Below are 25,747 nucleotides of genomic sequence, written 5' to 3' on the forward strand. Positions count from 1 at the left end.
TAGTCATTGTCCTCATTAAACCTTAACAAGTTGCCAAACACGTCGGAGTACATTAACCTTTTTTTCCCTGAGACAGACGTGCTTGTTGAGCGAGTAGTATCACGTTTGCTGTGAAGAAAACTTGCGCGCAACGAGGAGGAGTCGTGGTTCATGCAAGTCTGCGGAACATGTAGAGATATTTATAATGGAGGGTATAATTCAAAATGAATCAGACAAGGCTGTTGGCGAAATGAAGAGTGCTTATATACTCAGGGGTTTTCATATGTTTGGCAAATTAACACGTTAACCGCCACATTGCCAACTATGTGGACATACTACAGGAACGGAATTGGACCACCAAAGAAGAGAAATGGAGTAAGTTGAAATTGTCTTGATATAGAGATACCTTAGGTTTTGTTTATGTTACTATAACTGACTTGCTAGTATAAGAAATAATATCTAATGAAATCTTACAAATTGAAAGGATAAAACTAACTGGTCATTATCAACAGATTTAGTTGAGTTCTGAATTAAATGTTTTATAGGACAACATAGAGGCTGTGAACTTCCCACCCATTTGTAATGAAACATCAAAGCCTTTAAAACAGGTGAGTATGTACATTCTTGGATGGGAGAATCTTGCAGTAATTTTCACCAATAGAACAATTCATATAGGCCTACATCTCAATGCATCCATCTTAGGACATTAGAGAGAAAAAGCAACCCATACCTACATCTGAGAGACTTCAGCAGCTCTTCTTTTCCAACTCTCTGATAGACCATGGTCCTCTTAAAAGAACGGTCAAAGTGAAAAAGGTAGGAATATTCGTACAGAAATTTTACATTAAACAAAATTAAAACAAAAATCAAGAATTTTAGTTCGTACCTTGTTGGTGAATTCATTTATGTTTGATAGAAATCTGAGGATCGGTCAAAAGTCTCCCATGCTAAATTGAGTCCTGAAACGGAGTTTGAGATCAAGTACCATCTAAGAGTAAGTTTATGATGTCTGTTTCTCTTAAAGAGTAGGCGTAGGTTGCTAAGTATTTTATTTTCATAGTATGTGGCTTACATAATAAGTAGCTGACATAATACAACACGTCTACTTTTTGCATAGAGTAATCTTCAGCAGCGTCATTGTAAACCTCACACACTAGACTCTAATCTGGAGAAGAGGGCAGAGGATGTTCTGAGCCTGCTGCAAAATCAGACCTTCATTTTGAAGGTAAGGCTATGAGGAAACACATAATGCCTAACCATTAAGAGTACCCTAATCCTTCTAGAGAACCATTCTGGTGCTGAATGGCAATACAGCCCTAGTGTAACACATCCAATCTAATTTGATTCATACAACTAAGTCTTAGAGATATCAGAGGCAGATGTGTATAGTGTCTGCTACCATGCTTCAGGACCATGCTCTCAGCGTCCTGCTGGACCTTGGTGGACGTGAAGAACCTCCCAAGTTCCTTCAGAGTTTTCCAGCCCAGGGAGAGGAGGACGAGGAGGCGCAGGGAGGAGAGGAACCCACAGGGGGGCAGATGGTGAAATCATTGACGGAGTGTACGACAGACTCCCAGAGCTCTCTCCCGAAGGAGTCCGTTTCTTCCTGCGCTGTCCCTGCTGCTCCTGCTCTCTCTGAAGTGGCTGGCCCAAGTCCAAAAGCTCTGACCCATTTAGATGCCACCAAGAACAAGGCTGTCACACCTTGCCCTGCCAAGCAGCGGAGGTTTATGGTTTACATCTGTGGAGGATACCGTGGTAAGGATCACCTATGCAGTGTCACTAGAGGAAAGGGAACCCCTTGGTTGTGGGGATGTCCATACTGTGGGCCGTAATTTGAATGACAATCAGAATCAGAATCAGAACTTTGGAACTCTGACATGTCAAACACATGGACCAAATAACATCTATGTACAAATATTTACGTCAATATGTATAATACATAAGCATGTGTCATGTTAGACTATGCCAATTAGGCACTTGTGTGTTCCAGAGCAGATTCAGGTCAGGGTCTATAATGTCAACGTTATTACTCGTATGTTGTTCATGCATAATTCACACCTCTTGTGTCTTTTCAGGGACACAACTAGTGGGTCATTGGGTCAATGGCTGGTCGTCACGGTATAAACATTTGTGTTACCTGCTCTGTCATAATTTCTCATCCGTGTCCCCCTTTCAGACACAGTGACAGAAAGGCAGGCTTTGCGGGAGAATGTTTATCCACGACTCTATCTGTACTGCAAGCAGCGGGGCTATGATTTCAAAATGGTGGACCTGCGCCTGGGTGTCCCTGACCCCATCACTGAGCAGAATGACTCAGTAGAGCTGCACTTGGAGACCCTGAGAGAGTGTCAAGAAACAGAGGCAGCAAACTTTTTTGTAAGTTCTAGGGGGATTTTTTGTTGTTGTTGATGACTTACAATCCTCCATCTCATTAAATATATTTGTAAACTTGTTGCATTAGGACTCCATATTTCAGGTTGGCATAACTTTTATCTCTCTTTTTAACTATATCCATCATTTTTTTTAGATACTATTCTGGTATACTATTTCAAAATGAATGATGTAACAACCTTGACCTATTTTATAAGGTTGTACCACAATTTCATTGCAAAGTAATAGGTTCCATGATAAATATCTTGAATCGCTGCCCATTAATGTCTGGGCCCCAATTGGCTTGCAGAGAAGTAGGCCAGTTGTCTGAACTGATAGATATTTATAGTTGTGTTGTCCAATTCTGATGTATTTTCTGGCAGGTGTTTGCTGGCCAGAAGCACGAGGTGCCGACCCCACCTCTCAGGATCTCCCAGCATGCATTTGAGTCCATCCTGAAGGTCGTGGAGTGCGACCGAAAGAAGCGTTCCAGGAGACGACCGCAGCTTGACGACGAGCTCTCCTCCAACTCCCAGTCCAGTGTGACTCCGAGTGACGCGGAGAGCAGCTTCGCTCGAGGCTTGAGCCACGATCAGGAGGACCTTCCCCAAGGCTCGGCCATGTTGATTAGCTCTGAAACGACGGTGTCCCAGACCTCCCTGTCCGACGGGGAGGACACGGGCCTGGCGAGGGGCTGGGTGGATTTCGACCGAGATCTGACGCTCCTGCTGGCCTGGTACAAGCTGGATGAGAATCGTGTCCCTGCAGAGTACCGGCTGCTGCCTGTGAGGTGTGTGAGGGTATTTCAGCTCCTTTCTTTTCCAGTATATTCTATTTCACTCAAGGGACAGACATGCAGATCTGCCTCCCATTTGTACTTGCAAGTGAGCACTTGTGTACAAGTTCTCTCTTAGGAATGGCAGGCAGATATAAAAAATGTTGATTTCTCCCTTTGATTGAAATAGATACTCTCACACAGATTTCCCACCACCCAAAAGACTTTAAGCAATACTTAACCTAGATTCCATGGATAAACAGAACAAAACATTCTGTTAGTTATGAAAATGCCCTCAGAAAATAGAATCGATGGCCATGGGATTTACAGAGTGTATGCTAGTGTGTATAAATAGTATCTATTATGTAGTTAAGATTAGGCTGCCATGGCTTATTACTATGGCCTTTCCTTACAACCCCGTACAACTTGAACAGCAGCTTTGTCTGTAGTGTGACGGTTGGGCCTCATGGAGGCAGGCTACGGGATGATTTGTTTGGTTCCCATGGCTATGGCCTTAGCATTTGTATTGTTTTTGGTTATGGTGTTTGAGTGTCGTAAAAATGGTCGTCAGGATGCAGTGAGAACGTCCCACTTAAGCCAACTGTGGAGGTAGGCAACCATTCTGCAAATACAAAGGCTCCCTCTGTCTATCTCTCTCTCTCTCTCTCTCACACGCACACACACACACACACACACACACACACACACACACACACACACAACCCGGAGCCATCTAAGTTGGTCTTAAATTACCCTGACAATCAGTCTGAATTTAATGTTCAAGATTTACCGTTGGTTTCAAATAGAGTTGAAGCAGTCCATCATGACTCCTTCCATGAAGATGACGGCGAGGAAATAAATCCAAAGTTCAGCGAGGACAGTCAGTCCTATTAAAAAAACACAACAGCAGTGACCGCAACCCATTCCTCATTTTGACGCCCGTTAATATAAAGTGATAAAATATGAATTAAGGTCGGTGCTACTGGGTGGGAGTAGACTGGAAGGAAAACACCACTTCAATTTGTTTTTCATACAAAGCCATAATTTGTGTTGAAGACTATGAATTATGGAGGGAAGTAACCACCCGGGTGAACCAGTCCTTATGGCCACTGATGGTATGAATTATTAAAATCACCATTACTGATGGCAGCTTTTAGGTTTAGTATCATATTGCAAGGGGCACATGTAAATCAGTTGCCAGCTCATACATTTGATTCCCTATTGTGTGTGTGCTACATTTAGGCTACAATTCAGCATGGGTTCACCTTGTCTGAAAACGGATATATGAATGTGTATCTGGCTATGTGAGACTACACACTTCCCTCAAGAATAGACCCTTTCAAGAGAGTTCCATTATCAGCATCATAGTTTGCCCCACAAGACTTCCTTTTTAACATTCCATATGTTATCTTAATGCAGAGGAAGTAGATTGGGGCCCAAATAGAACGTTCAAGCATTGTTTTTGTTTTTATTGTTGAAAGGGTCTATAATGCCTTAAGCTTAGATGACTAAGATGTACTATTTTAAGGATTTTGTCTTGAACTGTAGCTCACCTGTGATTGGTGGCTGAATCTGAGGACAGGAACAGTAACCATTGGTCGCATCTATTACACATTAACTTCCTGTCCTTCCAACTTAACTTCGTACTTAATGCCTCTGTTCTTTCTGTCCTTCCTACCGAACTTCCTACTTCCTGTCATCATCAGCACGCACCACCCTGACTTCCTGAGCCGAGACGGCCAGCGCAGGCGGAGGGGGAGGAAGGCGTGGCGCACTTCCTGTCGACAGCTCTGGGCGGTGCTGAGGCGATGCGCACCTGTGGCTCTTGGGGAGGAGGCAGCCGCTCACCTGCTCCGGACAGGTAAGTGTGTGCGCTCGGGCTCATATTGGTGTGTACATTCATGGATGTGCGTCATGTCTCTGTATGTGTGGGTGTTTATCTGAAGCCCATGACAAATTTGTGATTTGTGAGGTTTTTGTGACAGAAGATAACAAAACTAAATAAATAAAATAAAGATAAACAAATGCCACATAAACTGAGGAAAAATATCTAGATGATGATTTTGTGTGAATAGATGGTAGTAATAAATAGTCAGCATATTAAAAATCTTGCTAAACATCCGATGTACTGTATTATCAAATTTATATTAATGGTGCAAGTCTCCTCTTTCTGTTATTTGTATTCACCCTTTCTCTCTATCTTATCTCTGTCTCACATTCTTTCTCTCCCTCATTCTGTCATGGGTGGTGTGTGATGTGCCCGGCCCCAGTGTTAGACTGGGAGGTGGAGCAGGGTCTGTCTACGCTGAGCCCCCCTGAAGCCTTCTGCCACTGCTACAAGAGGATAATCCCCGACCTGCTGTACAACCTGTGCAGCGAGCACGCCGCCAACTACATCGACCTGCTGAAGGGCCAGGGCGAGGTCAACCCCACGCTCCACGCGGCCCACCAGAGAACCATCCAAAACATCCACAGCAAGGTAACAAGCAGAAGATGAAGGTGGGGGTTGTGGGAGGAATATATGCAGGCAGAAGTACCATTTTACATTCACTGACTCCGGGGGAAAGGATAAAAGTGGGAGGAAATTGGAAGCCGGGGCTGGTTGAGCAGGAGAGTGACAGGAGCAGACATAATGAATGGGGCGAGGGAGAACGAAATAGGAAGAAAATAATGGAGCAATTAATAGACCGAGGCAGATAGGAGGAGTGAACAGGACCTAGTCCTATTAAGCTGTAGCGGCTCATCACCCCAACCGTGATTAAATTGTCTGTATAAACGAATGGTAATCACATTATGACTCTGCCTCAGAATTCGGATATCATATTTTTTTGACAGCTGCGTCACACAAACATCTATGAGAGGAACGTGGGCTGGGGACGGAGAGGCCTAAGCCCCAAGCACAACAGATCCCACCTGTTCTACACGGAGCGCCTCTGCTCACATTTCCAACGCACAGTCACCTCCTCCCTCAACCGGTGAGAAGGCCTCATGGCCACCCCAGCAGCCTAGTTTCATTGATCTGACTGAAACATTTTTCTGGCCCCAGCAGTGGCGCGACTGGCTGGGGCACCTGCACCGTACGCCGGCGACCTGGGTTCTATTCCTGCCCCGTGGTCCTTTCCGGATCCCACCCCGACTCTCTCTCCCTCTCACTTCCTGTCAATCTCCACTATCCTATATAATTAAAGGCATAAAAAGCCCAAAAAATATATACTTAAAAAAAAAAAAAAAAAGTATCAAAAGGTGCAAATGTATATTGAGAAAGAGTCATCAATAAATTATGATATTCATGTCTATTGGCTTGAAAGCTTTCCACACCAAACTGACCTTGGTGATATTTTGGTGATATTTTGAGGCAGGAAAACATTTTTTTCTCATTCAAAGGTTTCAGAGACAAAATGTGAATGGTAACAAAAGTTCCATGAGCTGACCTCTGCTCTGTAGAGTACTTTTCCAGTAGCCTATGCTGACTGTCCATGCCGGACGTGTGCCTGTGATCCTGGTGTGAATTCAGTTCAGGAAATGCAGTGTTGACTGTTCTTTTTAGTGTTGAAGTTCTTTTTAAGCACAAGTAGAAAGTGCATGTTCATATTTTCTGACTCCTCTCTAGATTAAAGAGGTCCAACTATCCCAGTTTGCTAATTAGGACCACACTTGAGTAATGAGAGAACAAACAAGGGCGAGAGAGCAGTGTTGCAGGCTCTTTGAACGTTATCTTCTTCCACTCTGCTTTTGTAATATACAGCAACTGACTGTTTTAATTCCATGTGTGGTTAAGGGTGATGGAATTAACCAGAGTGAAAGACTCCTTTGATGTGAGGAGGAGAGCTACCTCTAGACAACAGATGCAGGAGGAGATTCTTCGCCATATCCGACATGGTCATGCGCTGTATGTTAAATCGAACAACCTTCCACCTACCAGAACGTTCTGCCAAAAAAGGTGATTACAGGAGTTTCATACGCCCACACCTGTCATGTCTTTGCAGAGATAAGGGGCATGTTTTCAGACAGGAAGTCCTAATGGAGATCAGAAGGGTTGTGGAGGGGGCACCACAGACCCCTGTCATAGTGCTGGGAGAACCCGGCTGGGGGAAGAGCACCACCCTCGCTAAAGTGGCTCTGCTAATGCCCAGCTGGATACCTGGGTGAGTGCGCACGCATGCAACCACGCACGCACGCACGAACGCACACACGCTACACTTAAAGCAGAGATGCCAACCTTACGCATTTGATTGGTGTAAGAGCGCGTGTAGCCAGTCAAATGAATGAATCTCACTCTCAATGTGAGAGTTGGCAGCTCTGTTAAAGGTTAAGTCGTCAGTTGTGTTGTTGATATTTGAACTCAAATCAAATCAAATTCCACTCCTACACTGTCAGTAATGTACACATCGTACAGTATGTGTATTTTCAGAGGTGTTCTTCTGTCTTTCTGTATCCGTGGTGTGACCGCGTCTGTCTGTTTTGCCAGTGATGTGAGGGTGCAGCTGTGCTTCGTGGGCTTGACAGCAGGAGCTTGACAGCGGCTGCTGCAGAAGTGTGTGCACGCAGCTGCTGCTGCAGGCTGTGCAGACATCTCAGAGGTGCTGAGACACACACACACACACACACACACACACACACACACACACACACACACACACACACACACACACACACACACACACAGAGTTTAACATGAAACGCCCCCCAAGAAACTCACACTCAACAAAGGAACACATTGCATACATCCTACAGATGTAAAGCACTTGTGCACTCAGTAACCTTACACACACATACTACACTCATATCTTCGTCCATTGTCACTGTGCACTGACCCCATCCTTTTCCTCCCCAGTCTCTCCCTCTTTTGGCCAGCGAGCTGCGCACATTGCTGGGCCTGGCCAGTGCGGAGCGCCCTGCGGTCCTCGTGCTGGACGGCCTGGACGAGTTGTCCGAGGAGCATCAGGCTGATGTGTCCTGGCTGTGTGGGCCCCTTCCTCTACATGTCTATGCCATTCTCTCTGCCACCACAAACTCCACTGCTGCCCTGGAACTGCAGGTATGGAGAGAGAGAGAGGGAGGGAGGGAGGGAGGGAGGGAGGGAGGGAGAGAGGAATGGAGGCAGGGAGGGAGGTGCATTCACATAACTGCACATACTCACATTGCTGTATTTTACATTATTTTATTTTTTAAATGGCCTTGCTTTATTACTTTGTCATTGCATTGGCCTACACTGCACTGAAACAGGCATGCTAATAAAGCACATTTGAATTGAAAACTGGAAGAGAGGAAAAGTGGGAGAGACACAGAAAAGCTGATCGGGAGTGGTTGATAGAGATAGATACAGACAGGCAAAAGTGGGAAGAAGACAGATTAATGGATAGCAATATTTATATTTAAGGAGAGGATGAAAGGTAGGGAGAATAGAAGAATAAACAGGATGTCAAGTCGAGAGAAAAGGTGATTCATGGGTTTTGAAGGAAAAGAATAAACTGTGCATCTCGTTACAGTAACAGTTGTCTATTCCTGCCTCAAACAGCAGACATGTTGATTATATACCTATGCCCTGTGCTGTGACTGCAGGCCATTTTCATGCTATTAGATTTATTGACTCGCCCTTCTCAATCCGCGTCCATTACAGAAACGTTCTCATGCCCAGGTGATTTATTTGCCTCCCCTCACCCCTGAGGAGGTCTCCCAGGCCCTGGAGCTCATGCTGGAGGCAGATGGCCGGAGGCTTCAGCCCCAGCAGTGGCAGCTGCTCCAGCAGGCCTGCCTCTCCTGCCCTTCCCCTCTCTTCCTGGAGGCCGCCTGCTTCGAGACCAGGGCCTGGAGTTCTTTCTCTCCCCAGGAGAGGCTCATCCTGCCCGGGGACCTGGCGAAGCTCTACGGGGCCTTGCTCGCCCGACTGGAGCGCGAGCACGGAGAGCAGCTGGTGCGACGGGCCGCTGTGCTCATCGCTCTCCCGCGCCGGCGTCACCGAGGACGAGCTCCTGGAGCTCCTGGAGCGCGACTCCCAGGTCCTCCGTGAGGTGGACACCCCGTCCCATCAGCCCTCAACATCCTCATCCTCATCTGACAGCCTTCCCAGAGTGCCGAGCGTGCTGTGGGCGCACCTGCGCCGGGCCTTCGGTCCTCACCTGACGGAGGTGGAGAGCGACGGCACCTGGCTCCACCGCTGGAGCCACTTGGAGTTCGGCCGCGTCGTCGTGCAGCGCTACCTGCGCTCCGAGGACTGCAGGAGGGTCGTGCATGCCGACTTCGCAGACTACTACAGAGGACGCATCAGCGGGAGGCACACTGAGGTCTTCCAGCCTTTGGCCTGGGTCTTAAACGAGGGAGAGGAGCGCAGGAAGAATTACGTGTTCAACCTGCGGAAGCTCCATGGGCTGCCCTACCACCTGGTCCACTCGGGTCAGATCATGCCCCTGATGGACGAATGTATTTTCAACTACGAGTTCCTCTTGCACAAAGCGTGGGGTCTGTCTGTGCTTCACATCGAGGAGGACCTGAAAGCTGCTGTTATACCAGATAAGTAAGAGCAACAGCTTATGTTCGAGGTCCCCCAGCAGAGTTCAGCTGCTAATGTTATATTGTTGCATGTTCACGTTTTTTTTTCTCTCCATAGTTGTGCTTGGGTGTTTGACCACCTGCTTACTTGTGTATGATCACTTGTACATACAGCATTCTTTATATGTGAATATTTATCATCACCAACAACAATACCAAAAGCACATTGTCCATCTCCGTCATCCCCTTTTCTCTACACTCTCCCTTCCTCCGCACATTTCTTCATTCTCCATCTGCTCACCTCCTCCCACTAACACCCTCCCTCCTCTCACCTCCTCTTTGCTGCACACCAGGGAGCTGCTGGATGTACAGGTGTTATCGCAGGTGCTGCTCCTATCCAGGGCCGTTCTCCTGCAGGACCCATGCCAGCTGGCCTCTCAGCTTTTGGGCCGTCTGGCCCAGATAGTCTCCCAAGACAAACCAGTGGCTCCAGGTACACACACCGAATTTCCACCATAGAGTTTACAAACTGGCACTGAGATTTACTTCATAAATTTGACAACATTTAATTAAAGAGCTCTAGGGTTTGGTAGATTCTATATAGATAGTATACAACTGTCCGGTCGAATGATTTATTTATTTCTGATTGGACAAGAGGAGTTTCCAAACATTTTGAGCATTTACTGGCTGCTTTGCTTTGCTACTTATTTGTTAACTCAACTCAAGTTGGCTTTAATAATACCAAAAATATGCAAAGCTGTCATAAAGGATAAATGGTGAATATAAAACATGAAACATATTTCCTTTGCTTTCTGTCTTCAGTATTGCTTGACAATCCTCAACTAATAATGTTTATAATAATAATATTACACTTTTCCATCACCCCAGTCTTTTGGTTTGTCCCAGAAAAACATTCAGCTGCAGCATGTGAGAGAAGTCTCTTGTCCTCTGCAGTTTTGTATGTTTTAAATTTACAGCTGAGGGACCTGTTAAGAGTTTCTTCAGATTGCATCAGACTAACAAAATTGTTTTCTATGATAACCTCCAAGATGATATCTCTCACAAGGATATGGAAATCCTCTAGAGGTTGAGGTCTGACAGACTATCACACTAACTGGCATAGCTTGCCTCTAGCACAGCACTTTAACAGGTCACTGATGGCCTTAAGATCAACGTAGTGTTTCTCCACCACTTGGGTCATCATGTCTTTTGGTAATAACACCTCAAGAATTGCACTTCATATTTTCAGCACTAGTCCATGACGTACACACAGGTATTATGCTTCAGTAATGAAACATGCATTTCTCGCAAAAATTGGCTGTCATTATTGTACCAGTTTAACAATTGTGCTGAGTAGTTTAGTGACAATAACTTCAGTGCAGTCATTTAAGATGAGCATTCCTCAATTCTGGCAAAAGATGATTGATGTTTCAACTCAACAACCAATGAAAATGACACTGTTCCCTTCCATTATCTTTAAGCTAAGTATGCATGGAAATAAGGTAAAAGGTCGCATCCCACATACTATGAGAACGTTTTGGAATCTTGCCACACAGCTTATGTAGAAACTTTTGCCACATTTGATCCTCATGAGTTTTTTTAAGGACTGAGGGTGCATGCATAGTAACTTTTTCTTACACAGTTTAAGTCAAGGGCTCACTGTATGTCATCCTCATGGTATCTGAAAACGGCAAAGTTACAAATCATATTACATAATGAAATGTTTAATGAGAGAAGGCAGATTTAGGTTTGAAAAAATATTGTGTAAATGATACAAAGTTGTTACACAATACCATGATCCAAAAGACCATTTAGCTGTATAGGTAGGTGTTGGTAGGCTAACAGCAAGGCAAGAAATTCCTATCTCTGGAGAGGATGTGTTGGCAAGCTCAGTTGAGTTTCTAGTGCCTAGTTAGATCCTCAGAATCAGTCAGCTCAGCAGTGGCCTCATTAAACTAAGTCAATCTGTTGCATTGGGTGAAAGAAAACATGAAGAAAAAAGAGGAATAAAACAACTGATTATCTGGGATGTTACTGTTCCCTTTGAATGAAAGAATATTGTTATCAGTGTCCATCTTTTGCACCCCTCATTATTTTCTGATAAAGAGAGAGATTCATTATTTTAAATTGAACTATTAATGAATAAAGTAATATCTCATTTCCATACTCACAGATCATGTTGAACTAATTTCTTGTTCACTCATACCCTATGAGATCATGATTAGTACATACAATAGCTAAAACTATAACATATGTTATATTACATTACATTACATTACATTACATTTGGCTGACGCTTTTTAGCCAAAGCGACTAACAACATAGTAAACAGTTTAAGTTTTAGAGGAGTTCTCAACACTTTTAGGACAATTTAAAAACATTAGAGTACAGTAAGAATAAGTGCATCAGTGAGTGCTGTTTTTAACAGTTACTTGTCAGTTTGAGACGGCTGGTGAGTGCTAGGATCAGTAAGACTTGTTGTAAGTGTTGCAATGAGAGGAGATGTTCTCTAAAGAGCTGGGTCTTCAGGAGTTTTCTGAAAATGGAGAAGGATGTCTCTGCCCTTGTAGGAGCTGGCAGTGTGTTCCACCAACGAGGAACAACCGATGAGAAAAGTTTGATTGGCTTGAGCGCACCGGGTGGTAGAGCTAGACGCCGTTAGATCTGAGGAGCGAGCGGTCTGGAGGTAGCGATGTCTGTATGAGGGCATTCAAGCAGATGGGAGCAGAACCGAGCAGAGACTACTTTGTAGGCAAGCGTTAGAGCCTTGAATTTGATGCGGGCCGCCATAGGTAGCCAGTGTAGCTGGATGAGCAGCGGGTAACATGTGCCCTTTGGGTTGGTTGTAGACCAGGCCCGCCCGCTCTGGATCATCTGAAGTGGTTTCACTGCACAGGCTGGGAGACCTGTCAGGAGGGCATTGCAGTAGTCGAGTCGCGTGAGATGACTATTGCCTGAACCAGAAGTTGGGTAGCATCTTGGGTCAAGTAAATCCTGATTCCTGAGTCGCGGCTGCAAGACCGGGTAACTGAGGCAACATGATCTGAGAAGTTTAGTTGGTTGTCGAGAACAACTCCTAGATTTTTGCAGTCCTGGTAGGTGAAACAGACAGGGAGTCAAATTTGATGTTGATGTCGTGATGTATGGTAGGTTTAGCTGGGAGGACCAGCAGTTCAGTCTTTGAGAGGTTCAGCTGGAGGTGGTGTGCCTTCATCCATGTAGCTATGTCTGAGAGGCAATCCGAGATCCGTGCTGAAACCAAGGGGTCATCAGGAGGAAAGGACAGATAGAGCTGTGTGTCGCCTGCATAGCAGTGGTATGAGAAGCCATACTTAACGGATAATCTGTCCCAAGGAGGTGGTGTAGATATAAAGAGAAGGGGGCCCAGCACTGAGCCCTGGGGACCCTGTGGTGAGATGGTGAGGTGCAGATAGCTGACCAAGCCATGATACGCTAAACGAAAGGCCCTGTGAGGTAGGATTCAAACCAGGAGAGAGCAGAACTGGAGATTCCCATGTTAGCAAGTATAGAGAGAAGGATGCGTGATTAACTGCGTGTCAAAGGCAGCCGATAAGTCAAGCAGAATGAGTACTGATGACCGAGCGGTCGCCTGGCTTCTTTTAAGGCTTCTGTTACAGACAACAGAGCCGTTTCGGTAGAGTGGGCCTTTTGAACCCAGACTGATTTGGATCCAGAAGGTTGTTCTGTGAAAGGAAGTCAGAGACCTGTTTGGAGACTGCTCGTTCAATGCCTTTGGATAGGAAAGGCAGGGGAGTGAGACAGGGCGGTAGTTTCGACTTGAGCAGGGTTGAGAGAAGCTTTCTTAAGTAATGGAGCTCCACCTTGAAGGAGAACTTGAATTTAGGCATCCTGAGGAAACAGCACCCTACTGTGTCTTACTCCTGTGGCAGATCCAGAGGGCCCGCAAACTCAGGAGTCTAGGTTCCTCTCTTTGATTTCTGAAGAACATAATAATGAAGTAACCATAACATATACCCTAAAACTGGGTATAGTATATATTTTGGTGTGTAGGCAGTATTGCAGTATAGTACAACACTCCATGAGCTACATGGGCTAAATTATATGATACTCTACCTTCCTGTTGAATGTTGACATCTTCAGGCGTAATGGAAACATTTTCTTCTTGGTCCTTTTTCTTATTCAGCTTGAATTGGGGGGATATGACCAATGATAACTTGATTCAAGGGCAGAATATAGCCCATTTCCAGATCCAAACTACCGAGTAAGCCCCTCCAAAACATTTTGCTAGATCTGGTGCAAATTCACATCCTGAGGACAATATCCATCACTTGCCATGCAAAAAGCTGTATCGAACTCAAACAGAATCTTCTGAATCAAGTTTTTGGAGATATCCAGCACATTATATAGAAGTCAGTCCTGCTGGGTGCAAATATCTGAGCGTAAGCTATTATTTTTATTCAAAAGTTGAATGACAAGCAACGACACCAAGGAGGCATAGTCATTGTTGGATTCTAGCATATTGGTGTAGGATTCTAGATATTGGTGTAGGATTCTAGATATTGGATTCTAGTAGGTGTAGGATTCTAGATATTGGTGTAGGATTCTAGATATTGGTGAGGTAACAACGTGACTCCATCACGCGGACTATTTTGTGCCGAAACATGAGGAAGCAAAATTAAGCAAGTGGTAGATGATAGTTTTAGTATCCCGTTTTTGATCCTCCAAGGTGAACTCCTTGATGTTAGAAGGCACATTTTCCTGTAACTCTGTGGATAGTATCATCACCATGACTTCTTTGGTCATCACTTGTGTGAACTTGTCATTCACTGTGCTTCTGATCACCTGATGACTTTGAGGTCTCTAGGTTATGCTGTGAAAGTTGTTGGCTCTCAAAAGACGCTGAGGAGAATAAACATGACAGGACGAGTCGCTTCACAGTCTCCTGTACATAACCGTAAATAAACTCAGATGGAATTTCATTCTGTAGGCCTACCTCAACACTTTTACCAACAGGAACAGAAATAGTCTGGACTCTGGAGGCCATGACACCCTCTTAGGATGTTTTTTATTTGACCTGCAATGGGAGTGTTCCTGTATTTTTGCTGTAGAGATAAATTCCTCAATTTTATTTAGTGATGGGAACACATTGTTCTCAATTTAAGATTGATCTACCACATCAGTGATGGTTTAATTTACACATACAGGAGTCAAGAACTCCTCAATAGAGTCTTCAGTATTAACACCTGTACATATAAATGTGGGAAAATCCTTCCAAAGGGCACTTGAGGGGCACATGGAGTTTGGCTTAGTCATCTATTTCTGAGTTGGCTGAGGTAGGCTAGTTGTTAATTTTCACATTCACGACATAGCACAAACACATATAGACCTAACACATTTAAAAACAATACAAGTAAAAACGGTTTTGTGTGGCAGGGCACCTTGCCATAATTTTCATTTAACAGTGCCCTATCAAAGCAAAGCTTTATGTGAGAAGTTGAAACAACCACATCAAAACCGCTAATGGGTCATTCCACGTCAATTCAACCAGGGCCCACGCACTTAGGTCTCAAAAAATTCTGAAAAAATTACCAGGTGTACCTATGTTACCCAGGAAACACACTGTAAAATTACTCTTATGTAAGATCAAATCAAGATACAGCCAGTTTTACAGGGGAGGCGGGTGTCGATTTTGTTCACCCTCTTTTTTTTGTCAAAGTTCACAAGCCCACAGCTCAAGAACTAAACCATGTAGGAGGCTCAAATTTTGCATGCTGGTACATAAATAGGAATAGTATGTAGCAAAATCGTCACGTTTGGTCTGGATAATCCTGCATGGCCATAGCTGTCCCTCAAAGTTGATGCAAATTTGATTGGAGTTTTTGGCTGGGCTCTGTTTAAGCCTTCAGAAGACATATTTGTACTCAACATAGGCTCTTGATTTATTTTCCTTACTGAGAAAATGAAACATTCTCACAAAATGTTTTGAACAGAAAACAAATTCAACCACAGGTCTGAACAGCAGACTCTAGCTACAGTATAAAAATCATTTTGGTTCTCATTTTGCCCATGAGCAAAAAAAAAGATTTGCATGGGAATATAAAAAGGGATTTGAAAAAATATTTTTTTTTTTTATTCTCCATGATCTTTTCTTTGAAAAATAACCAATTTTTTGACTTGTGAGGTCTTGTCTTACCCCTGAAATTTGTTTTCTGTTTTCATCTTTCCACCCAATAAAATTTGTATAAATTTTGGGCAAAATGAACCATTGACATCAATACCAGCATGCAAAAATTTTTAAAGTGTGTCTCCTGGGTAACATAGGTACACCTGGTATTTTTTTCAGATTTTTTTGAGACCTAAGTGCGTGGGCCCTGGTTGAACTGACGTGGAATGACCCTAATAGGTTTTGTCTATCTAGTCCAGTGTTGGCAGTGTTTTTTGCTGGGCCCAGAGGCTAACATATTTTAGATGTATACAAGGCAGTATATAAGGCAGTTATTTTTACAATTTCCCAAAACCACGTCTGGAAATAAGGCTAGATAGATAGCGTCTGCCTGTTCCCTTCCTTTGACTTGCTCTGGACTGTTTGCCAAATAAGGCAGGCTAGTTTAACTTAAGCTAATTTGTTAGCTTCAACAAATGACTCGGTAAAATAGCACAAATGATTTCTCTCTTAAGTGTAATCAGATAAACCAGCATTTTTGCTCCCTCAGGGGATCCATACAAATTCACCTACCTGCACAGCCTGCTTGCCCAGTGCCAGCGCTCCTCTCTGCCTACTCTGGTGCCCTCCTTCACCTGCCTGCTGCCCCCTGGTGGTTTGGTGTACACCCTGATTACTGGTAAGCCATCCTACAGTAGGCCTAGCTAGTTTGCTACCACTACACATCCTTTAATGAACAACAAAGAAAGACTTTCCAAGTGGGACATTTTTACATGGCTTTGAAAATTAAACTCTTCAGCACTATACTCTATACCAGTGTTTCTCAAACTTTTTCAGACGAAGGACCACCTAGCTAAAACAAAAAGATTGTACTACTTCAACGGTATATTAGCCATTAGGTCTACTCACTGAACCACCTTGCTTATTGTTCTAGCACTTTGCTTATTGTGTCAGAGGATTCATATGATTTAAATTGGCATATCTTACATAGACAGTGTTGCAGAACTGTTTGGATACAAGTTGGTTCAATATTGCAAACAACTCATCTATATTATATTTTACCACGTCTGCTCACGGACCATTTGGGATAGCTTGCGGACCACACACTGAGAAACACTGCCCTATACTGTAGAGAGCTGATGTGCCGCCCATGTTTCTCATCATAGGTCACACAACTCCAGTTACTGCCATTGCGGGAGGTCAACATGGCTCTATCGTGGTCACATGTTCCAGTGAAGGGTCATTGAGGCTGTGGGACCTGGAGCTGGACAGTGTGGTGCAGATGCCAACTGGGAACGAGAATCTTTTAGTGGCAGACTCCCTGACTCTGTGCTTGAGCGATCGCCTGGTGGCCATCACCAAAGGGCACTGCCTCCAGGTCAGAGAGCTGTCTTCTGGGAAGGTGCTGTACTCCGAGAGCGAGTCTTTGGATGTTCCCGTGGTTACCTGCGCATCTGAGGGAAAGCTGCTGGTGGTCTTCTATGACGGGAGTCAAATGGTGAAGGTGAGTGTGTGTTTACATTCTAACCTTTCTTCTCCCTGTCATCTCCTACACTAAGAGTTCTTTTGATATCCTCTGTCTTTACACCTCTCCTCATAAGTATTGTTCTAATCTTTCCTTCCTCATTCTTTTCACCCTCCTTTCCTTCTCTTTCTCCTCCATTCGTTTCCCTTTCTGCATGTTGTCGTTCTCCACTAGCTCTTTTGTGTCATTTCTGTCTCTTCTCTCTCTCGTGTATTCTGTCTCTTCTCTCTCTCTTGTGCATTCATCCCTTTAGTTATCTTCCCCTGGCTTTCCGTCGCTCTGAATCCTCTACTATTCACTGATCTAGGACATAGCATGATATTCACATACAATTCTTCCATAGATTGCCTTTCATAAAAGCAGCACACAAATTATCTCAAGTTGACAGCATACATTGTCTGTTTACACAGCATCTCAAAATACATTATATGTTTTGTGTTTTCTAATCTTTTTTATGGCTGTTGTTATCTCTATGCACTCTGCTCTTCTATCATTCTCCTGTTTATTCCCTCTCTTCTATCATTCTCCTGTTTATCCCCTCTCTTCTATCATTCTCCTGTTTATTCCCTCTCTTCTATCATTCTCCTGTTTATCCCCTCTCTTCTATCATTCTCCTATTTATTCCCTCTCTTCTATCATTCTCCTCTTTATCCCCTCTCTTCTATCATTCTCCTATTTATTCCCTTTCTCAGGCATTTGACCTGACGGCCTCCTGTAAGCTCTTGTGTCGCACCAGCATCGCCCTGGAGTCCGATCCTATCCACAAAGACCGGTCCATCCTGGTGTCCCGCAATTCGGTCAAAGACAATGTGCTGTTTGCCTACAGGTCAGCAAGCAACAACAACACAAACAAACAAAACCATCGAGCGTGATCAGGTTTCCAACCTTACACCTGAGGCTCCTGTGAGCACGCTTAGATATTCTGATATCAGCTCTGAGGACGGTTTAAAGTTCCCTCAGGATTCCATGATGACGGTGTGTGTGTGTGTGTGTGTGTGTGTGTGTGTGTGTGTGTGTGTGTAGTTGTGTAGTTTGGTGTAGTTGTTACATGAACTACATTTGCCATCAGTGATCAGCCTTGAATGTCACACAGTTAGACTTTGAATACCTCTAATGAAATCTCAATAGGAGCCATTCTTTTAACACTCTGCCGCTACAACATGGGACCACTGACAGGCAGACAGGTCATTAATCATTACCACAGCTCTTTCATCATGGACATCAAAAGGCTTTCGCTCTTAATTAATATCACCTATCCAACAGTCACTCAGGTGTAAAAGCACGCCTGTGTGAAGTTCCTGGGACCGAGTCAGTGCCTGGAAATGATGTAAGAAAGATCTGTTGAATAATTGACTGAGACGACCGTCTCCAGTGCCAGTGTGAGTAATGCGTGCCTTGGCCCTGTTTAGTTTCCACACCCGTGCCGCCGTCAAACGCTTGACAGCAATAGCAGTCTCAATAGCAGTCTTTCATACTCCGGAGGTTATATCTGAAAGCGCTTTCTGATGGTATCTGCCAGAAAGAGGGATAAAGCTTTTTGCTCTTTTCTTCCCCTGCCGGAATTCGTCTTTATCTTATTTCATGAGCCGATTAGAATCTGGGATTAGCGGTTTCCCAGTGTAAATGGATTGAAATCCGGTCATTGTGTGTGAAATTATGGATATATCAGACTCATAGGGTACTTAATTAAAAACTGCCAGTTTGCCCTTTGTAATGTTCTGTGAGCCTAATAAAGAAAATACCATATTGGATGTACTTGGTGTGGTCACACAAATGACCCATTGATATGTGGATTTTTTAAAAAACATAAAGCATATTTTCAATGAGTCAACAAGCTGTTGCAAGGATCATTGGGCAGCTGTTGTACAACTTAGATAAAAATTATTTCTATCTTATTTTTTTCTACCATAAAAACATAGCCCACTTTGTAGTTAAACTTTTGTGCTTGGAGTTATAAATGGGCTGAAATGTAACAGCTTGTGAACTGTGTTTGAACTACACTGGGTCTTTGAACGGCCCCTGTTTATTGACTTCCTTGGTTGGACTCTGTGGCAACAGACTGCCCATGATGGGCCCTTAATGGCCTTGGCCACAGTGGCAGCAAATCACTGGTGGCTTTTTAAAAGGTCTTCATTCTCAGTTACTGACTGTGTGACTGTGGTTTCCCCCTCCTCAGCACCCCATATTCAGCTCGATTTGGCACTTCGGCTTTTTCACTGCCTTCTGTCATGTGTGTTTTTGTCAAATTTGTCAATTTCATTGATTGCATCTTTCTTTTTCTCCCTTGACCTCATACACACATGCACACACACACACGCACGCACGCGCGCACACGCACACGCACACGCACACACACACACACACACACACACACACACACACACACACACGCACCACACACACGCACACACACACAGAAGTGGTAGGGAGGCCGCCGTGCTCAGTGCCCGAGGAGGATCTGTTGTGGCTACATTGAAAGCCCAGCATCCATCTGCTACCATACAGGCAGTGGAAATGACCCCTCACTATCTACTGGTCTTCTGCAGGTAATCACTTCTCCCTTACTTACTAATCTCTACAATTTCCTCCCCCATTGACTCATTCTGCCAATTAAACATTAAATTCACCTCGTTATACAGTTGCTCAGCACATTTGGTTCTGAGTTAAAAAAACTGTAGTTAAGAACTGGGTGTGTATTGATTAAACAATCAATGCATTCTGCCTCTATAACTGCCTTTGCTTCAGATATGCAACCTATCTAGCATCAGAGGGGATAGATATTAAAGTTTAATTCTATAACGGATAGTTCCGGTCTTTGAATGTGATTGGCTAAGCTGTGTTTGAAGCTGTTTTTTCTCTTAAATGTCTGGTCTCGGCCTCTGTCCTTAGCTACCCGTATAAAAGCCAGGGTGATATCATCCACATCGAGCTCTTCAGCACGACCACCTTCCAGTATCAGCGCTCCATCCTGGGTTGTGGTCAGGACCTCGTTTCCCAGCTAACTGTCACCAGGGCTGGATCCCACGTTGTGGCCTTTTGCCCCTCTGCTCGCAGTGGCACCACTGACATCATCGTCTGGAACCTCGAGACGGAGGACCACAAGCACCTTGCACGCTTTCCAGGATTGATCGCTCAGGGTCAGTGTGGCCATACTGCCGAGAGAGACTCGTACTGCCCTACAAAGTCAAAATGCAGTAACTACGCAAACAATGAAACTGAGAGAAAACAGGGAGAATAAGCAGGGAACACACAAGAATGTTATACTCAATGCAGGTGTTTCATATACTTTGCTAAGATACTGTAAATACGTTGCTGAGATTTTGTTTCGTTCTGAAGGGATGTGCTTTGACCTGCGGTTCTGCCTGGGGTTCTGCCGAGGTGAAAGGTTCCTGAGGCTGTGGAACCTTGTCTCTCGGCTCAACGACCAGAGCCTCACCTACAACAGTCACCGAGTGAGGAGAGATGGCACCAAGGAGGTCATCCCTTTGGGCAAGGTCCCCAGGTGCATAAGGAGGAACACAGTTATCCACACAAGCATCCATAGGATACATCACTGATGATAGAATTAAGTTCCATCGTTCGAGACGTTTTAATAGAAACCAATATGATTCAGCTAGGCTTCAACAGGGTGACTTAATACATCAATGGAGAGGTTAACATGGGCAGAACTCTTCCAACTGGGTTTCAGGTAGAAGTATTATTCATTAGCTTTGAGCTCACACATACTGTATATTTATGAGGATGTACTTGAAACCTCAAAGACATCAGTGCTGACACTGTCCTAATCTTCAGCCATCTCCCTCTGAAAATATGCACTTGTGAGAGCATGAATCCATGTTACAAGGTTAAAAAGACCCAAATCCCTAAATCCCATTTCACCTTTGTTTCCCTGCATTGTGCATATCGTTGTCCTGTCCTGTCAGGTACGTGTTGTGCAGGAGCATGCGTCCCGGCACCATACGGGTATGGAACGTCGCACGTCCTCGGTTGGCAGGGCACCCAGTGAGGGTGGAGCACGGCCTGTTCACCAACACAGATGTGGCGTTGGCACGCGACCTCAAACTCTACATCCTGACGGGCAGGGGAACCTCCAGCTTCACAGAATCAGCCACTCCTGTCTACCAGGTTCAGCTGCCTTCATCTTCATCATCTTCTTCCCTCACTAACCACCCTCATTGTGTTTTTATGAAATGTCTTTTGTTGTTATTTGTTCCACTGGGCTTTTTAAACATGCTGCTTAAATCACTGAGGATCCAACGGTTGCTTAATGTTAAGTCCCACATGTGTAACACATGAGAATATAAAGCCCCTCGGCTATCTCAGTCAAGTGTTTAATCAAAAGCACCTGTCTTGAAACTCATAGCCTGTGACCTGGAACTACAGCTTCCTTCTCCAATACCATATTCCTGAGGGCTGCATTTTAGATTCATATGGTGGTCTCCTAGAATTGTTTATTTACTGATGTCTCCCTACTATCTTTTAATATTAAAATCTACTGTGTGTGTGTGTGTGTGTGTGTGTGTGTGTGTGTGTGTGTGTGTGTGTGTGTGTTCTAGACATTGTTGGTGTATGACCTGCTGAAAAGGAGCTATATAAAAAAACAGACGGGGCTCTTCGTAGTGCCTTGTCCACAGAATGACTACACCATGCTGAAAGACCAAGTTCTCTTGGGCCTCTCGGACACCAGGTAAGAGCCGGTCACAGTGCCACCTGCCATCAGGTCAAACTAACGACACAGGTAAATGAAGAAGGATTAAAATTAGCGCTGATGATGAGTTGTTGTGACCCGCACACCCAGGCATCCTGTAACAGACACGCCTGCAAATGCAGGCGTCTCAAGTCAGCCGCGTCTGTAAGCCAACACCCAGTGTGTGATTACCCCAGAGACTTTAATGAGACTGTGGTCAGGGCCCGGCCATCTCATCCATTATAGCTGATATCTTTGCACCCGTCCTCTGATAACACACTCGTTTGTATGTGTTGATGGAATGGAACTGTTTCCCCAGCGCCCTTACAATTGTAAACATAGTGTTGGATACACACATACAGCACCATTCAAAAGCCATGTACTGTCAGACTCATTCATACAGTATATGCATTTGTATATGGAGACGGTGGCATAGCATCTCCTGTATCACTCATAGGGACCATCTCATTTTGTGGGATCTGGACTCTGGATACATCAAAGGTCGGATCAAGCCGTCTCACAAAGAATCTCTGCTGTCCAACACACCAGTGAGAGACAGGAAATCCCAGATCATCCCAGTTAAAGATCACAAAGGTACACAAAGAATACAATTTAAACAGAGTGTTCTATTTCTTTTGTAGCAGAGAGAGTTTTAGGAATGACCTTTGGGAATGAATACATCTTCTATCTACACTGTCATATTTTGTATGTGTAGAATTTACAAATTTCCCTCACGGGATCAAAAGAGAATATGTACTATACTTCAGTGAGTGTGCTCTTTGTACACATCTCAGTATTCCAGCTGGTGATGCCCTGGGACCGGCGCATGGAGACGCACACGGCAAAGAGGAGACGCTTGGAGAGGGAGGCGCAGAGGGAGAAGGAGGAGCAGTGGCGTCTGGACCAGGAGAAATTCAACGCCGTGGACCAGTACCTCCTCAGTGGAGACGAACAGGCACGGGCCATTTATGAGAAAGAGACACTGTGTTCGGCCTGGTTTGTGCTTGTGTAGGGCTGTTTTAATTAGCGTTGCCGTGTGGAGGATACTTCATACTTCATGCTACTACAGCCTCAATCAGTAGCCCCTATGTGGGAGCTGTTGCAGCTGTTGGGAAGTGGTTGTAAGAGAGGGTGAGGAAACCAGGGTTGTGCAAAATTCGAATTGCAATTCTGCTTCCTGTTTGCTACCTCAATTGAAATGCAAGTGAAATTCAAGAATTGAATTGGAATTTAAGAGCCAGTTTCAATTAAATTCTGGAATTTTGCACAAGCCTGGAGGAAACGTCAGAGACGAGTGAATTAGTCAGATCTTGTATATCTTCTCTCTCTCTCTCTCTCTAGCTCTCTTTCTGTCTGTCTCTCTGTCTCTCTCTCTCTCTCTCTACCTCTTTTTCTGTCTCTCTCTCTAGGTAGTGGTGTGCTCGTACTTTGCTCACCATCTGAGTGTGTTCTGTATGAGCACCCTGGATCACATGCACACCCTGGAGGACCGCTCCTCTCTGCTGAACCTCCAGACAGCTGCTCTCACACACACCGGCGGGCACCTGGTGATCAGCAACTACAGCGAGGCGCAGCACACCCCCTACCTCACCCTCTGGGACCTGAAGAGAGGCATGGTGGGTAATGTAGTTTATTAAGTGGTTTTGAGTGGATTATTTTCACTCAGTTGAACATAGGAGCAGTTGACATGGGATAAATGTATGTGGTATTTGTAACTATGCATACTTAGCCATTGTTTTACAGTGCACAGATACGGTTGTGTGAAGTGTGTTTGCTTATCTGGTTACCCTCCATTTATTTTGTGGCAGGTGCGTAAGCGATTGAAAAATGAGCCTGGAGTCTGTTGTGTTGCCATGACTAATGATGCCAGCCGAGTTGCATTTGGCATTGCTGCAATAAATAAGTATGCCACATAAAAGAGTTGATTGTTAAATTACTAAAATCATTAAAGTCGTTACACACACACACACACACACACACACACACACACACACACACACACACACTTCCATAATTAATTTGGATACTTTCCATTGTAAATTAAACTTATAATCACAAAGTTTGCACAAAGAAATATCAATTTAGAAAAGGATTTTAATGACCAAAGTGAATCATTCATTCTTTAGTTGTATACTGCCCCCAACAGTTCCATAAGCGCATTGCACTAACAGGTTAAATGTAATAAATGAAGTAATAGTTCATTTGTTGCACATCCTAACACACATGATCCTTTTTCTCATCGTCAGAATTAAGGTATGGGATCCATTCAAAAGGAAGCACAAAACCATTTCTGGCTATGGGAGTCTACAATTTGGGGTGGTGAACCAGCTTTTCCTTGTGGAAGAAGGAGCTAAAGCTATTCTACTGGCTGGTAAGCATAATATTCCTGCTTAGATAACCGAATGATAACCGTCCGTGGTCAGGTCTTTTAGACTTTATATGGCCTTCAGAAAAATGTGATGGAAGAAAAGCATTAAAAACCACTGAGCACTGTCACTGAATGCCTGTTGCTGTTGTCGTAGAGTTACCATGACAATAATAATAATCAGTACAATGAGTTACCATGTGACTGACAGGTGTGTCTTCCAGGTGAGCTGAGCATGTGGGACCTGAACGCGGGGACAGTCCTGTCGGTCTTCACGCCTGACTCCACCATCCAGTGCGTGTCTCTCCTGGGTGACGCCAACAACACCATTTTGCTCGGCTTCAGCGACGACCCCACCCTCATCACTGTGAGGCTGAGCAACACGGGGGTCGTCAAGGCCACGCCTTGTGCCCGGCGGGAGGACCTGTTCGGCGAGTCCAGCAGCAGTGAGGATGAGCAGAGTGGACATTAACAGGCCAACATCTCTGTTCATTATGGGATGAAGAGAGAATTAGCTAGGGTTGATATGGAAAGCAATTGGAGTGAGATGTCTGTTATATCACATATATGTCCTCTTTAATACATAATTAGAATCACAGTGAAACTTACCATAATTGGGGAGACACCAGAATAAGGGTGATGGCTTTGAGCAAATATTTATTTTCAACAAAATACCTTCCTATGAATGATGTCACATGAATCAAATAAATGTAATTTATTATTATATATTGTAATTTAGGCATTATACAATGATGTATTATTTTCACGTTGTCAGATTCTGTATATAATATCCACAAGTATGACATATAAAGCCTTGAAGATATCACACATTAAAGCATGGTATATAACATATTATGTTTATTGATATGTATATAGTAGTTATTTACATGATGATGCAAGGTTATCTTCTAACTAATCAGCTGTTGATCTAAGGGATTTTCAGAGATTTCATAGGCTACTCCATTTTATAAATAGACATGTGGAGAAATGTGAAATGTCAGAAAAGCTCTATTAATTGGTGATAAAGTCATAAAATCATTCTGTAGGCTACCTCAAAAAATGAGATATACCTATTGTGCAATGCACACACTACAAAACAGTAAAATATACCTAACACTGGCTGCGCTACTTAAGCGCATCGTTGATGTTGTAAACACACGTCACAAATCCTGTTTTTCGTCGCTCATTTTTTACGTCATCCACGACCTGAGAGTACAAAACAGGGGGAGCTGTCCAGGGAAAGAAGGTAACTTAAATTGTTAATTTTTCCCCCATTTGTTTTCAACAACCCATTTGAAGTTTGGAAAGTGGTAGTTTCAGTCTATTTGTACATGCGAACTAAATGTAATGACACATCTCGGGTAACCTCTGAATTAAATTAGGGGAAAAGGCAGCTCAGCTCAACTGGG

The 25,747-nt window shown here is 44.1% G+C and overlaps 2 protein-coding genes across 2 annotated transcripts; both read left to right on the forward strand.

Annotated features, from left to right (window-relative positions):
• The first annotated feature begins 240 nt into the window (after positions 1-240).
• On the forward strand, positions 241-8,717 carry LOC125289059 (NACHT and WD repeat domain-containing protein 2). Its single transcript, XM_048235728.1, has 15 exons — positions 241-354; positions 525-587; positions 682-795; positions 896-973; positions 1,097-1,204; positions 1,389-1,737; positions 2,159-2,358; positions 2,736-3,142; positions 4,834-4,988; positions 5,398-5,606; positions 5,963-6,102; positions 6,906-7,016; positions 7,114-7,272; positions 7,982-8,165; positions 8,709-8,717. Exons 1-15 carry the CDS (start codon positions 304-306, stop codon positions 8,715-8,717), a joined length of 2,337 nt encoding a protein of 778 aa, XP_048091685.1. The 5' UTR covers positions 241-303.
• Positions 8,005-25,127, forward strand: LOC125289612. The gene is made up of 17 exons (XM_048236560.1): positions 8,005-8,165; positions 8,748-9,641; positions 9,970-10,109; positions 16,312-16,440; positions 16,928-17,265; positions 17,979-18,112; positions 19,704-19,832; positions 20,176-20,423; positions 20,623-20,788; positions 21,210-21,411; positions 21,843-21,973; positions 22,431-22,567; positions 22,768-22,928; positions 23,383-23,589; positions 23,782-23,876; positions 24,220-24,344; positions 24,563-25,127. The coding sequence occupies exons 2-17, from the start codon at positions 8,833-8,835 to the stop codon at positions 24,808-24,810; spliced, it is 3,399 nt and encodes a 1,132-aa protein (XP_048092517.1). The 5' UTR covers positions 8,005-8,165; positions 8,748-8,832; the 3' UTR covers positions 24,811-25,127.
• The last annotated feature ends 620 nt before the right edge of the window (positions 25,128-25,747 follow it).

The sequence above is a fragment of the Alosa alosa genome, chromosome 24 (assembly GCF_017589495.1).
Source record: "Alosa alosa isolate M-15738 ecotype Scorff River chromosome 24, AALO_Geno_1.1, whole genome shotgun sequence".
NCBI classification, from domain to species: domain Eukaryota; kingdom Metazoa; phylum Chordata; class Actinopteri; order Clupeiformes; family Clupeidae; genus Alosa; species Alosa alosa.